Source organism: Urocitellus parryii, chromosome 4, assembly GCF_045843805.1.
Source record: "Urocitellus parryii isolate mUroPar1 chromosome 4, mUroPar1.hap1, whole genome shotgun sequence".
In the NCBI taxonomy this organism is placed as follows: domain Eukaryota; kingdom Metazoa; phylum Chordata; class Mammalia; order Rodentia; family Sciuridae; genus Urocitellus; species Urocitellus parryii.
The window spans coordinates 209,137,674-209,152,087 of record NC_135534.1 but is presented as its reverse complement, the minus strand read 5'-3'; the positions used below and the strand labels follow the sequence as shown (position 1 = coordinate 209,152,087).

The window sequence follows — 14,414 nt, the reverse complement described above, 5'->3', positions numbered from 1 at the left end:
CAGGCTGGCACCCCACCAGGATTACAGGAGGCAGAGGAGCAGGGAGGGCCGAGGACCAGGGGTGGCAGTCCTCAGCCTCACCTCCTCCCTTCTCCCAACCTCCCTGGGGGATGGAAACCCCCCCCCAAAAGAAAAAAGTGACCAATCATGTCTCTGATGGGGACCGAAACTCAGTTCAGTTCCCACCCAGGGCTCTCTGAGAGCCTGACTCCAAGCAAGGGTGTGTTCCCAAGAGGCTGGGCAGTCACCTTCTGGGGACTATCTCAGAGGTTCCACTCCCCGATCACTGGCGGGGGCCTCTGTGGGCTGCAGTTTTCTCACCTGTAAAATGGAGGTGACACCTCTTACAGGGCTATGGGATGAAGCTAGTATGAAAGCACCTGGTGGGAGGGGAGGGGGAGAGGAGGGGAAGGGGGAGAGGAGGGGGAGAGGAGGGGGAGAGGAGGGGGAGAGGAGGGGGAGAGGAGGGGAGGGGGAGAGGAGGGGAGGGGGAGGAGGAGAGGGGAGGGGAGAGGAGGGGAGGGGAGAGGGGGGAGGGGGAGAGGAAGGGAGGGGAGAAGAGGAGAGGGGAGAGGAGGAGAGGGGAGAGGAGGAGAGGGGGAGAGGAGGGGAGGGGGAGAGGAAGGGAGGGGAGAAGAGGGGAGGGGAGAGGAGGAGAGGGGAGAGGAGGAGAGGGGGAGAGGGGGAGAGGAGGAGGGGGGAGAGGGGGAGAGGAGGAGGGGGGAGAGGAGGAGAGGAGGAGAGGGGGAGAGGAGGGGAGGGGAGAGGAGGGGAGGGGAGAGGAGGGGAGGGGAGAGGAGGGGAGGGGAGAGGAGGGGAGGAGAGAGGAGGGGAGGAGGAGAGGAGGGGAGGGGGAAAGGAGGGAGGGGAGAGGAGGAGAGGGGGAGAGGAGGAGAGGGGGAGAGGAGGAGAGGGGGAGAGGAAGGGAGGGGAGAGGAGGGGAGGAGAGAGGAGGGGAGGAGAGAGGAGGGGAGGAGAGAGGAGGGGAGGAGGAGAGGAGGGGAGGGGGAAAGGAGGGAGGGGAGAGGGAGGGGGATGGGAGAGGAGGGGAGAGGAGGGGAGGGGAGAGGAGGGGAGGGGGAAAGGGGGAGAGGAGGGGAGGAGCCTCCTTGGAATGTGTCTTCTTTCTATATAAATCGCATTTCAGTCCCAGGTCTGGGAGAGGCCGTGGGGAGCAGCAGGACCCCAGGGCCAGCTCAAAGCCCAGTGACCCTCCAGGCCAGAGACTGACCCTCCAAAGCTGACCCCACCTGATCAGAGACGCCTGCAGAACAGCAAGGCAAACCACCTGGCCCCACTTCTCGGCAAGTCCGGCCCCCAGGCAGGGAGCAGGAGGTCCTGGCTCCCACTTAGACACCCCATGTGCGGCTGCCCTTGGCCGGCATCTCTCCAGAGCCTGCGTGCCCGCTGGCTCAGGCCAGGCAGCTGTTTGCAATCCGGCAGGCCCTAGTCCCAGGAAGGGAGGTGGGGCATGTGCACTTGGAGGGCTCAGGGAGCCACAGGGCATGCGAGGACAGGCTGACCCCAGGCCGGGCGACCAGGGCAGGCCCGAGAGTGCTGCACCGCCCTGGCCAGGCCTAGCAACACTGAAGAGACCGGCCAGGACCAAGAGGCAGAGGAGCCTGTCCACTTCGGGCTGCTTTCCCTTACTACCGTGAGCAGGAAGAACTCAGAAGACCTCAAGCCCTGTGTCTTGGGGGGTGATGACTAAAATCATGGGCTTTGGAGGGCAGGTTCCAGCACCTTCTAGAGCTGCGCCACCTGCTTGTGGAGGGCTGAACTGAAGGCCCCGGAGGGGACAGCCTGGGGTCCCTTCAGCCCTCCCAGGCTAAGCCAAGACCTTGGGGGTTTAAACACCAGGCCTGATGGTGGACATTCAAGATGGCCAGGTTCCTCCTTCCAGAGACAGGACACCAGCTTCTCGGTGCCAGGCCCATCACAAGACAGCAAAGCCCACCCCAGAATACCAGGGCTGGTCCCTCTCTTCTCCCTTGTTTGTGACCCCAAGAACCCCAAGTCCTCCGAGGTTTTTTGCAAAATGGCCACAAGGCCAGAGGCCAGACCTCCAGCTCCAGAGCTCTCCCCAAGGCGTCCACCTGATTCCTCCTCCAGGGGTCTGCCCGGATCTCCCACAGGCCCTCACACTCCTGGGCAGAGGACTTCGTCTGAAGTGCCTCCTGGTGCTCCATGCTGAGCAAGGCTGGACAGCACTCCGGGCTCTTCTGTAAACCACCCCCAGCCTCTCTGAATGCACCCCTCTGCACCCCAGCTCAGCCGCCCGAGAGCCGGGCACCTGCAGACAGCAGCTTCACCCTCCTTACACTCCTGCCCCTTGACCTCTGCCAATCACGGTCATGATAATGACCTACAGTAACAACTGTTACCTAATAATAACTCAGCAACAGCAGCAGCAGTCCTCACTGGCTCCTGGCACCTGGCACCTGCCTGGGGCACGGGGCAGCTGCACTGTGCCTGGGCATCACACCCACTGAAAAACACTTTCTTCCATCCCCCAAGCCACCTGTCAGGTAGGAGGTGCTGCTACTGCCTCTGACCTGCAGATACAGTAGTTCAGATCAGAGAGGTTACTTAATGTGTTCAAGGTCCCACAGCCAAACCTGCTCCCTTGGCCCCCAAAGTCCCCTGTGCCTAGTCCCTGAGCATCACTGTGCTGCTTCCCTCCGCCTCCCCGGAATTCCCTTTTCAAAAGTTAAGGAGGGAACCCCACCACAACTGGGGCAGGCCCACCCAAGGGTCAGACAGACCCAGAGGACTAGGGATACCCTATCGGCTACCACCCAGTGTTTCCCAAGGTGCCTTCCACGGGTCACGCATGTCAGAATTCAGGGAGCTGAAGCCAGGGGGCTTCTAGAACCACAGCTCCTCCCCAGACCCTGGGGTCCCCATCTGCAAGGGGGTCCTCGGTCCTCTGAATCTCACTGTGTAGGGCCCCAGCTCTGCCTGTGGCTCCCTCCTGCAGAGTTTCCTGCTGAGACCCTGGAGGCTACTAGGAGACAGGCCTTGCCCACTCTCCTTTGCTCCTGGCAACCCCGGCAGGGTCACAGGCCCCAAGAGCCCAGGCCTCTGCAGAAGTCCAGCGCTGCCCTCAGGGATGCAGCCTCAATGCCAGGGCCTCCTGCTGAACTGCAGCAGTGACCCACAGGGCAGGGCTTTCCTGAAGCTGGGCACAGCACCCCACAGCACCCCTTGCGCCCTGGACACCAGGTGCCCCCGCCCCATGTCCTCCTGGCAGTCTTCAGGCTGAGCCAGACCTGGCCTCATGCTCTCTCTCTGTTGCATGCTCCCAGGGGCTCAGCAGCCTGCACCCCCAGATAGGGGCTGCCAGCTCGGAGGCTGGGAGGGACTGTCCCTGGCTCTGCTCAAGCCCCACAGGGGAGTTCACTGGGGAAACTGCAGGCCCCTTCCAACAGCTGAGGAGTTATACCTGCCTCAGGGGACTGCATCAGGGCTCCAGAGCTGGAGGAAGAATCTGGAACCTCCATCGGCCCAGCCACACCCTGCATGGACCTAAGGCCAAAGAAGAGTGGCCCCAAGTCTCCCTGGGGCACCTTAACAAGCCCCGTGCAGCTCAGTATCTGTGTGGGAGCTCTGGATGTGACCTAGGCAAGGGCACACCCGTGTCCTGCCCGACACACACAGTGACGATGGTGTCAGCCAGCACTGCGGTGCCTCTGTGTGATCCATGTGAGTGGACTCCTTTATCCACCCAGCAGAGCTCAGAGACAGGTGTTGTTTTATGCCCATTTTATAGATAAGGAAACCAAGGCACAGAGAGGTGCTGCTTAGCTTCCTCCACTGTGCTCAGGCCGGGCGCCCAGAATCAGTATGATGTGGGGCTCTGCCCTGCCCACCCTGCTCAGAAGCCAGCAGTCGAGAAAGGGCGTGGGAATCAGCCGCCCTCCACCCCTCTGGCTTGGGGCCTTCCTCGGCTCCATGTCTGAGTGCCTCACGCAGGACATGCTTCAGGCCTCCCATGCTGCTGTGTCACAAAAATGACACTGCAGAGTCTCCAGCCCCAGGTGGTGGGTGGCAGCTTTCCTGCAAGCACCCAGCCCTGCAGACCCACCTCCCAGGGACGGATCCCTCAGGAGATGTGTGATGGTTGCCACCCAACAGGTTCCATCTAGGAGACCGGGTCTTCTAGGGACACCTGTTTAAGTGGTCATCAATGAAAGGAGTGGACGTCAGGGATCAAAGTCAGTGGGTGGGGTGGTCTGGGTGGGCAGCTGTGTGGGACCAGGTGAGCCAGAGGCAGACCCTTGTGGAATTCTGCAGAAGAGGGGCCTGTCGTGCCAAGTCTGAAATTCTCCCAGTGACAACAGCACTAACAGACTGTCACAACCAAACCCAGGGACCTCTTTCTCCAAGCATTCTCCAGGCCCCGCCCCCTGCTCCCTGAGACCTGTGGGCAGCAGTCTGCAGAACAAGCGGGGTCTCCCCTTTGGAGAAGAGTGTGTGCAGCCCCGGGCAAGGGACAGGAGGCTGCAGCCCTGCTCCTGTCAGCAGGGGAGGCCACCATAAAAAACAGGGGACAACAGGTATCTGCAGCCTCCTCTCTCCTCTCCTGGGGCTCCTCCCCTAGCAGGAACCCTCCCCACCCACCTGCACCCTCCAGGCTTAAACACAAACCCCTCAGATAGAGGGCCCTTAACCAGGAGGTTTTCAGCATGGCCTCTGGTCCCACACTGTGTGCTCTGGAAATCTGAGGAACGCATCCCTGGCCCCACCCTGGGCCACCTGAGTCAGGAACTCTCAGGGTGGGTCCCCGAGAATCACTGCTCTACTCTGTGCAGAGAGACCCAGAACCAGATGTGAGCCAGACCCTCCTCAGATGGAGACCCTTAAGGCCACAGGGAGGGGTGCCCTGAAACCCCACCTTGGCATCCTCAACCCCAGCCCTTCTCAACATGAGCACCCTCACTGGGGGCTGGGAAGTTCTTGGGTGGAAGGGACTGCCTGTGCCTGGAGGGTGTCAGCCGCAGTCCTGGACTGGACACCCACTGTGACCAGAGCACCGACCTACCCCAAGGTGACCATCAAGAAACTTGCAGAGCTCGCCACATGTCCCCTGGGGCAAATGGCCTTCGTAAGAACCCCTGCAGTCCACCTGCTTCCCGTGAGGGGAGAGATGCTGGCCTCCCGCCGACTCGGGGTGGCTGTAGCCCTGCCACCTGCAGCATCCTCTGAAGTCTCCCCACCGGTGCTGCCACCACACTGCAGGCACTGGGGCCCTGCTCCCGCCGGCCAGCGGTTCCCACCTGAAGGCTGCTGCCATGTGGGCCCAAGGGGGCACAGCTGGTCTCCATTTTCAACGAGCTGTGGCCACTGCAGAGCAGTACTGTTCCAGCCAACTCGCCATTACTGACACCACAGGCCTCCCTCATATTAATAATAACTGCTCAGAAGACAATCTCATCCACAACTCCTGTTCTCCGCCCTTGACCCCAAGATGGGAGGGAATGGCGCTTCTGCCTCCTCCTTTCCATGAAGCCCTGGGAGCCGCCGCCCTCCCCATTGCAGAGAAGGAAGAGCAGCATCTCCGAGGACCGGCACAGACCTCTCCTTGCTCCCTTCCCTAGGAGAGGAGCACAGAGCCACTCAGCCTTCCCTAAGGAAAAAAAGAAACAGAAGAAGCAAGCCCGCAGCATGGAGTGGGCACAGCAGCAGAAGAAGGCAGAGAATGTCTCCAAAGGGTCCCTTCCACCATGGCTTCCACATCCCAAGACCACACGAGCTCAGGTGCCTGCCGGGAGCCACCTGGCTGAGTCTGCTAGGTGAGCCTGCTTGCTGTGCCCCCATCTCGCTCCCCGCACTCTGCAGGCCTCTGGGGGAGAAGGCCAGCTCTCCCCAAACCCAGGATGCCTGCCATGCCCACAGCGGGCTCCAGGAACTGACCCCAGGGAGCCGGGCTCTGTGAGCTAACTGGGCTTATCACTGGAAGGTCTTGGTGGACCTTCATGTGCACCGAAACCGGAGGAGAACCAAGGCTGGGTGCACTCTGCAGGCCCTTGGCTGGGGCCACGCAGCTTCCCGAAGCCCATGGACCCAAACAAGAGAAGGGAGCAGCTGAGCCACACATGCCCCACCTTACCTCGCTCCAAGCTGGAGTGGGAGAGGCCACCCCTTCCCCCGCGCACGACCACAATGAGGTGCACCAAAATGTGGGCAGTGCTTGGGGGGGCATGGCAGAGGGCGGTGCTCACTGCTCCTGCCAACTGGTCTCATTGCAGGATGAGACCACGCCCACCTGGGACAGGCCTGCGACAACCAGCGCAAGGTAGGGCCCAGCGCATACATGAACAGGAGCCAGAGAGAGAACACACTGGGGAAAGCGCCCCCCAGTGTCCATCCAGGCACCTTCCTTCACACATGCAAGGGGGTCCCCAAAGCGCTCAAGCCAGCAGGTCTGCAGCCACGCCCAGGAAAAGCAGGCTGATCCCTGATTGGTCAGTGCTCACGGGGACTGGCAGATGCCTCCCTCCAATTGGCCCATGGCCACATCCTACTGGCCAATGAGCTTCTTGCTCCTGTCACTCCAACTGCATTTCATTTGATAAAATTGGGCTGCTCAAGTGTACCGGAAGCTCCTGTGGGCCAGGCACCGCTCACCTGTTGCTTACCTGTTGCTCACCTGTACACCTGGCACAGGTCTGATTCGTGTCAGGAGTCCACAAGACAAAACAGCCGCCACGCGATTTCTTCCCACTGGCCTGTGCCCTCTACCCACCCTCCCCCCTGCAGAGCACAAGAGTCCCCTCAGCTTCCTCACAGAAGACTGCAAGAGTCCCCGCACACTTTGGGGTGGTTAAAATGTTCACCCTCTTCCATTGGAAGGTCCCTCTCTTCCAAGGTCAGGGGCAGCGTTTATCCATTTAAATCTCCATATATAGCCCACATTTTGATGTCATTTTGTGGCATTGGTTAAAAAAATAAAGAGGCCACAAAATCCCTGTTCCAAGGTGCTATTAGGGATAGGAAAGGACAGAAGGCTGGATTTCTCCTTCTGTCTGGAGAACAGAACACAGAGGAGCCCTCCACGTCACAGAGACACCTCTGCCGACAGATCAGCCGGGCGCATGCCCCTGGAGCTCTGTGTAATTGAATTTTGAAAAAAGTGGGTCAGACTGCGGTTCCATTTCTTAGGCCTGAGTCACCAAAGGATGGTGACACTCACCACTAATGTGGGGTTATTATTGAAGTTGGAAATGTTCCAGGAAAACGACTGTGTTGATAGGAAGCTGACGGGTTGACGACTCCGAGTATTTGACATGGATGACAAAATGACCCACTGCCGGCTCGGTGCCTCCAGCGTACCTCCACTGACCATTCATTCATTCCATAAACCTCTCCCTGGGACCCCAGGCCAGGCCCCCCAAGCAGCCATCTACAGTGACAAAGCCCTGTGCCCACCCTTTCAGTGCGTGCTGCCTCCCAGTCAAGAATGGGCAGAACACTAAAGTGCTTGGGTGGGATGCCCACAGATCCGTCCCCACCCCTAGACCCCAGTTCCTCCGTGTAGAGTGGGGTCCTGGGGAGAGGGCTACTGAACTTGGCCTGGCCCACAGCTGCACAATCACAAACCTGTATGGCTGGCTCAGGACCCTGGGAAGGCGACACTCCCCAGTGAGCACTCTGTGCCACCCTTCCTGTGCCCACCCTGTGGGAGAGACCACGGTGTGGCCCCACACAGGAGAGGAGGAGTGACACAGCAGGGAGCTGAGACCTAAACCCAAAGGCCACAGTGGCCATGAGCAGGGCTCACTCTGTGCTGTAGGTGGGTTCACAGAAAGCCCCCACCAAACTTCCGCTGCGCTGACGATCATTGCCCCCCAGTGGTGGGGAAACTGAGGCATGGGGCCATACGCATACAGCTGGTCCAAGGAGGGACACAGCAGCCGGCCTCGTGGCCCTCCAGCCCATGCCACACCCTGTCTCCACGCCATGTCCTGGGGCGTCCCAGGGTGTCCTAGGACAGCAGCAGATAGATGCCCAGGGGAAGGCCCCTGGGAAGGCCCCAGGCAGGCCCCACCTTCAGCATCCCGAGAAATCCCTGAGCTGAGCCAGAAGTGTTAAGACTGGGGCTTGGCCAAGTGTTGACACCAGAGGAGCCGATTCCAGGAGAATGTGAACAGCAGTGGAGCAGAAGGTGTAACCTGACATCGCCCTCCCAGCCTCCTACAGATAAAAGGGCTCGCCAGATGTGGACAGTCAGAGCCAGCTCCCCCCGCAGCAGGGCCAGAGCCTGTGACCATCCCCTGGCTCTTCAGGTCCCCAGGTGCTGTGTGCAGGAGCCCCTGGGGACAGCTGTGTAAGCATACGTGCATGAGCACACACGTGTGTTTGCATGCCTACACACACGCGTACAAACATGCACACGCAGACATGTGCGCCCACACAGCAGGCGCATCCCACCTGCACACACGTGCGCCCTGGAGCACAGTCCTGAAACCAGCCTGCACAGCATCCTCAGTGCCACGCAGGTAGCCGTGCAAAGCACCATGGGAGACGTGGGCAGTGTGCTGTCTGCAGGGCCGCAGAAGCAGGGTCCCCCAGGGTGCTCCTCCTTGCACGAGCACACCCTTGATGCTTACAGAGGGTGACGGGGCGCCGTGCTCTTCCTCTTGCACATCACCCTCAACGTAGGGCTGCAGCAAGCTCTTGTTGCCCATTGCCCGAGCTTGACACATGTCAGGCACTCCAGAGAGCTGTCCCCAGGGATTGCTGTGCTCAGCTTCTCAGCCACCTCATACCCAGAGGTGTGATTCTCCCCATTTACAGGAAGGGTAACAGATGGGGGCTGGTCTCAGCCCAGCCAACCCCAGAGCCCTCAGAGGCAGAGACTCACAGGTCGCAGGGCACTGGCCTCTCCACCCCCCAACTCACCAGAGCCCCCACACCCCAAGCAAGGCCACAGTCCTCAGGCCTCTGCAGAGCCGGTGCTCCCTGCCAGCCTGCCTCTCGCCTGCAGGTTAGAGAAGCTCTCCAGACCCCACGTTCCACTTCAGTGGCATGTGTGTTCTCCTGGCACGGGCCCCCAGGCAGGCACATGCTGGGGGGCCACCAACCCTGTTAACGAGGGACTTTCCAGTCAAGGGAAGAAGAGAACCCCAGGACAAAGTTTGGAATGTCCTGCCAGGAAGGAGGGACAAGGGAGATTAAAACCAGAGGTGCTGAGCTGCCTTCGCAGTTGCCTCTAGTGGAAGGGCAAGCCTTGGCCAGTTGGCCACCCTCCTCCAGGAAGCCCTCCACCCACACAGAGCAGTCGATCTCCCAGGATGTTCCAGGAAACTCAGTGCGTCCCACCTGGGCCCTGCAGTGAAAAAAAGAGGTCCCCTGCTGGAAGGGCACCCGGTGCCCCTGTCTCCCCAGTCCCCCAAGTGCAAAAGCAGAAGTCTTCAGGGCCAGGAGGGCCAAGCTGGCTGAAAGGGGGCCTGGTGGCCACAAAGGACTGGTAGGGACTGTGGCTAGATCAGTACCAAAGAAGAAGGAAGGGAGGAGGGGAGAGGAGTAGAGAAGGGAGGAGGGGAGAGGGGGAGGGGGAGGGGGAGGGAGGGAAGGAGGGGCAGAGGAGGGAAACAAATGGATCACCTCGTCCCTCCCAGGGCCTGGTCTGGACTGACCCGGGCTGCAGCCCAGGACATTGGGCCTCTGGGGGGGGGGGGAGAAGATAAACAGATGTGAAGGAGATGAACTGCAGTCACAGTGGCCGTGCCCAGCAGGAGGGCGGCCACTCACTGGGATGTGGGAGGGACAGAGCAGGAGTCAGAGGACTTGGGACCCCTGCTCCTGACTCTTGGCCTCTGTCCAGCAAGGAGACAGACACAACAGAGGGCCAGGAAGAGCCAGCAACCTCCTCCCCGTGTGAATCTCCCAAGGCAGCTGCAGGGCCACCCCTACCCTGCAGGACACACTAGTGGCTCCGGCTCCAGTGGGGTGCAGAGAACACAGTGCCCTTGGGTAGATGTCACACCCCAGCCCTCCAGGGGCTCAAAACCCCAGTCAAGCTCGCTGTCCCACCTCCAGCAAAGTGTGCAATCCAGAATGAGGGGCGGGTGGTGCAGGGAAGAGTCCAGGACAGGGAGAGGCCCATACCCAGAGGGCAGGGCGGGCAGCGGGCATCAGCTGTGCTGAGCTAAGGGCGTGGCTGTGGGGAGCATCCAGAAATATCCATGGGTGGGGTAAAGGGGCAGCCCTGGCCAGCACCCCAGAAACAGCCCCAGGGCAACATCATCAGAGCAGAGGCTGTGAGGTTGGCACCAGCAAGACACCCTGCAGGGCCACAGCTGGTGGTCACAGCCCCAGGCCGTGACCGCAACTGCACCCTCCAGCCAGGGAAATGGGGACCAGCTGAGGGAGAGGGCTTCTTGAGGGAATTGCTGGCCGCTGATCTCCGCCCACTGGCTTGTTCTTTTATGGGGAGGGGAGGGAGGAGGATGGAAAGGGTGTCTTTGCAGCCAACTGGATTGAGTCAGAGGAGATTAACCATTTGATATCTGTCATGTCTCAAAAACTTGGCCGACTCTCCCCACGAATTACTGCAAAAGACGATCACGTGACCAGAGCCCACCAATGGTGCACCAAGGAGATGACCTCAATTTCCAAATATTGGGGTCACGTTTCATTTCCCATACTCTCCGTCCGGCTACAACGTTCAGCAGCCCCGAATGCGGTCTAGCTCTCCACCCCTGCACACACTTGGCCACGAAGAAGGTAGGAAAAAGCTGTGTTCACAGAAAACTCAGAAAACATCTGGCAAATCCCAAGATGGAGACAGAACAGGGGCCCGCTGTGGCTGCTCCCGCCTCCCCAGCACCTCCAGTGGACAGCCGCCCCCGCTGGCAGTTCTGAGGATGACTTCAAGACGGTCCCACCCTGGGAGGTGGAGGGAAGTCCGCGTGCTTCTAAAAGTCTGTTCTGACAAAAGCACTTAGCCAGGCAGCCACCTAGCCAGCCCCACACTTGTCCTTCCAAGAAGCTGCCCCTCAAACAGGGAGGAAAATCACAGCAAAGAAGATGGGGACAATGGAGCAGGGCAGATGGGCAGAAGGCAGGGACAGAATGGAACCAACAGTCCAAACCCACCAGGCACAGTCAAGACCAGCCCCAGCCCCAGACTCCAGGGACCAGGATTCCCCTGAAGGATTTCCTTCTGAGAACCTAGAGGGAACCCCTTCAGAGGAGCTGGGACGGGGCCAAGGCCTGGGCAGCCACAGGGTCCCCCCGAGCACATCCTCCTGTTCTTCTCCACACCACTTTTCTGGGGGCCTCTACTGTCAACCACTTTCAACTGACCCCTGGAGAAATACAAGGCCAGTTAGCCCCCAATTATGGAAGAGTTGGTGGCAATCCAGGGGTGAGATCCCAGGCCCCGGGACTCAGGCCAGGCTCTCTCCACCCCCCTTGGGCCCCACCGCCCCTACACCCTGCCTGCTGCTCATCCACTTGGGCCCCCCAAGCACTAATTGTGCCAAGAAAAAAAGGAAAAGAATATTTTAATTGGCAAGCGGAACATGGAAAGGGATTCTTAATCAAGAAGTAGAGAGAAAAGCTGTCTCTCTGCTGCGCCCACTAGCCCAGCCCTCTGCCCACAGCTCTTCCAGACCCTGGACCAGCCACCAGAGCCTTTGCCTCCCACTTATCAGCAGGGACTCAGGGGGACCTTTCTGGGATTGGGGCTCTTATGCTTGAGGGTCTGTGAAAACCTGTCCCACAGCTAACCGCCTAAGGTGAGGCTGGGAAACACCCCTGCTGAGGGGCTGGGGCAGAAAGCTGGAACTGCAAGAGTCCCCAGGGATAGTCAGCACGGCTCCCAGAGCCCTCCCACGGAAGCAGGGCTCCTTCTCAGGGCCCACCCTGGCAGGAGGAGTCCCACATCTGCACTTCATCTGAATGACTCCCAGCCCAGATTTTAAGGCCATCTCCTGACTTAGCTCAACGCACCCCAGCTTTGAGCAGCAAACCCAAGAAAAATTGCCTCTCGAGGGGGGTCAGGAGGTTTGGGGCACGATTAAGCAGTAGGGCTGATTTACCTCCCTTTAGGGACGCCCCAGTGCCCCTGAACACTTGGGTGTCCAGGACTGCAAGAAATCCTGCCCCTATTGAGAGCCAATCCTGCATGTGGGGATAGTGTCCAAGCGGGAAGTGCAAAGCTGGGGTCTTAAACTTCTGGGATTCCCCGACCCCAGGAGTCCTGGTCGAATTGATGGGTTGTGACTCTAGGGGGCGACCCTTCCCGGTTTTCAGCTGTAGGGCTGTGTGGGCTAGAGCTGCCCGCCTGTGATGTGGGACAGAGAATGCAAGGTTTCAGGACAAAAGTTTGCCCACTTCGCGAACTACCTCTCTGGCTGATCCGATAGATACCCTGCCCTGTCTTTGCTTGCGCGACAACCCTTCCCGGCCTGCCCGTTAGGGGAGGAAGCGGAGGCGCGCCCACAGGGACTGTGTTGGCGCGTCGCCCTCTCCGGGGCCCCCAACGAATGGCATTCGGCATTCGTTGTCTTGGCCCATGCATTCCACAAGCCGAGGGGGTAAAGTTCTGCAGGAGCGGAAAAGGTCCGCAGCGAAGGCGCCCCGGGATGACAGCGGCGCCAGGGCCCCGGGGACCGCGTCCATCCTACAGCCTCCACGCGCCAGAGCCTCCCGCGCCCCAGGGAGCCCTTACCTGCGCGGCTCGTTGGCGGCGCCCACAGCAGCAGCAGGAGCAGGAGCAGCGGCGGAGACAGCAGCCCGGCGCCCGGGCGGAGCGGGCTGCGCGCTTTCCAGCGGGTGTGGACATCCATGCCGGCGGGGCGTGGGCCGGGGCGCTCGTGGGCGCTGGGGGCGCACGGGACGCACGGGGGCGCGGGGCACGGCCCTGGCAGCGGACGCAGCGGGGAGCGCGCGACTTTAGGAAGTCATAGGGAGCTCGGCGCCTGCCTGTTCTCCTTTGCGGCGTTGGCTCTTCTGGAAGGGGCGACTGGCGCGCTTGCCCACGGACAGGAGGGCTCGACTTTGGCCCGCGGGGCGGCCGGGACCCCGCACGGCTCGCTGGCCCTGGCCTTCTCCTCCAAGTCCTTCTCGCCTCCTCCTCGCCGCCGCCGCCCCGCGACCCGCTCCCCGTGGGCGCTCCGCTGGAGTGAGGTCCTGCGCCAGCCGGCGGACGAGGAGTGCGGTCCTCGCCTTCGGCGCCGTGCACTTTTTTGCCCCTTTTCCTCCCTCCCTCTCTCCTGGCAGGCACCCGGGGAGGCTGTCGATCCCCAACCCCCTCAGCAAATCAGAGCCCGGCGCTGGGCTCGCCAAGGCCGGCCCCCGCCTCCCACTGGGCGCCGCGGGCGAGGGGGTGGGGACAGCGGGCGAGTCGTAGCGAGGAAGGGGCTGGCCCGGGGCGGGAGCGGACGTGGGGCGGGCGCGGCGCCCCTGTTCTTTCTGCCAGCGCGCCGGCCAGCAGGCCGTGGGCAGCCTCGGAACTCCGAGGTCCACCTGGCTTCCCAGCTCTTTCCATCCAGGTGACCGAACCTGGCCGACCTCCAAGAACCAGCGCAGAAGGGGCCCCAAAGTTTGATCACTTGGGTTAAAAAAAAAAAAAAAAGGATCGTAGCATAGCTCACCCGCCCTAACTTTCTCTTTACTTGGAGGAGTTCAGAGCTCCTCTTCTGGGTGGATACTGAACTTCTAATCCAGCCAGATGGGGCGCCCAAGACTGTGGCGTAGCCTACATGTCAGCCAGGACAGAGGATCTGTCTTCCACCATGCCCTGGACTGCAGATTGGCATGGATGCTCACTTGGGGTACCAAGAGGGCCCCAAACATACTTGGACATGGAACATCTGGGTTACTCATCAGAACAAGTCTGGCTGCAGACCCCAAGCTCCCCACCCTTGCCCCTGCCTGCTCCCTGGTAGTCTCCCCTCCAACATAAAGAGAGTGAAGGCATCCCCTCCGGAGGCTGACTTGTGAGGCAGCGAGCTAAGGGAGCAGGGCTCTGGCCTGCCAGTGCTGGGTGGGGGTGGGAGGCTCCCCAGGCTTCCCCAGGCCTTGGAGGCCCCTGAAGCCTGACTCACAGCCCTTTCCTGGAGTTCTGCAGGGCTGGTGTTTAGAAAAGGAATCCAAGTGAATTAAGAAGGCTTTCAAATTCTGAGCCACCCCCATTGCCTTTGAACAAACACTTCCTTAGCCATGAGACAGAGCTGGGACTCCCCTCTCCAGTTACATCTCCAGGCCAGGCATGAAATTCCCCAAATGCCCTTTGGTACCTGTCATCCTGGAGAGGGTGGGTTTGCTGGATGGCCACGGGCAGGCCCTTGATTTGAGTGGTGGGTCTGGGCGCTGACTTCACAGTTGAGCCTTTGATCTCCCCAGTTCCACACAGCCTTACTGGTGCCAAGGGTTCACAGAATAAGGGGTCGCAGGATCCG

General features: G+C 60.7%; 1 protein-coding gene across 2 annotated transcripts in view; it reads right to left on the bottom strand.

Annotated features, from left to right (window-relative positions):
• The window catches only part of Col5a1 (collagen type V alpha 1 chain), a 137,726-nt gene extending 124,542 nt beyond the window's left edge, over positions 1-13,184 (bottom strand). For both annotated transcript variants that reach the window (XM_026395386.2, XM_026395387.2), the window contains exon 1: positions 12,683-13,184. In XM_026395386.2, the coding sequence (XP_026251171.1) occupies positions 12,683-12,800 (118 nt within the window). In that variant the 5' untranslated portion in view covers positions 12,801-13,184. The remainder of the gene's footprint in view (positions 1-12,682) is intronic.
• Between the last annotated feature and the right edge of the window lie 1,230 nt (positions 13,185-14,414).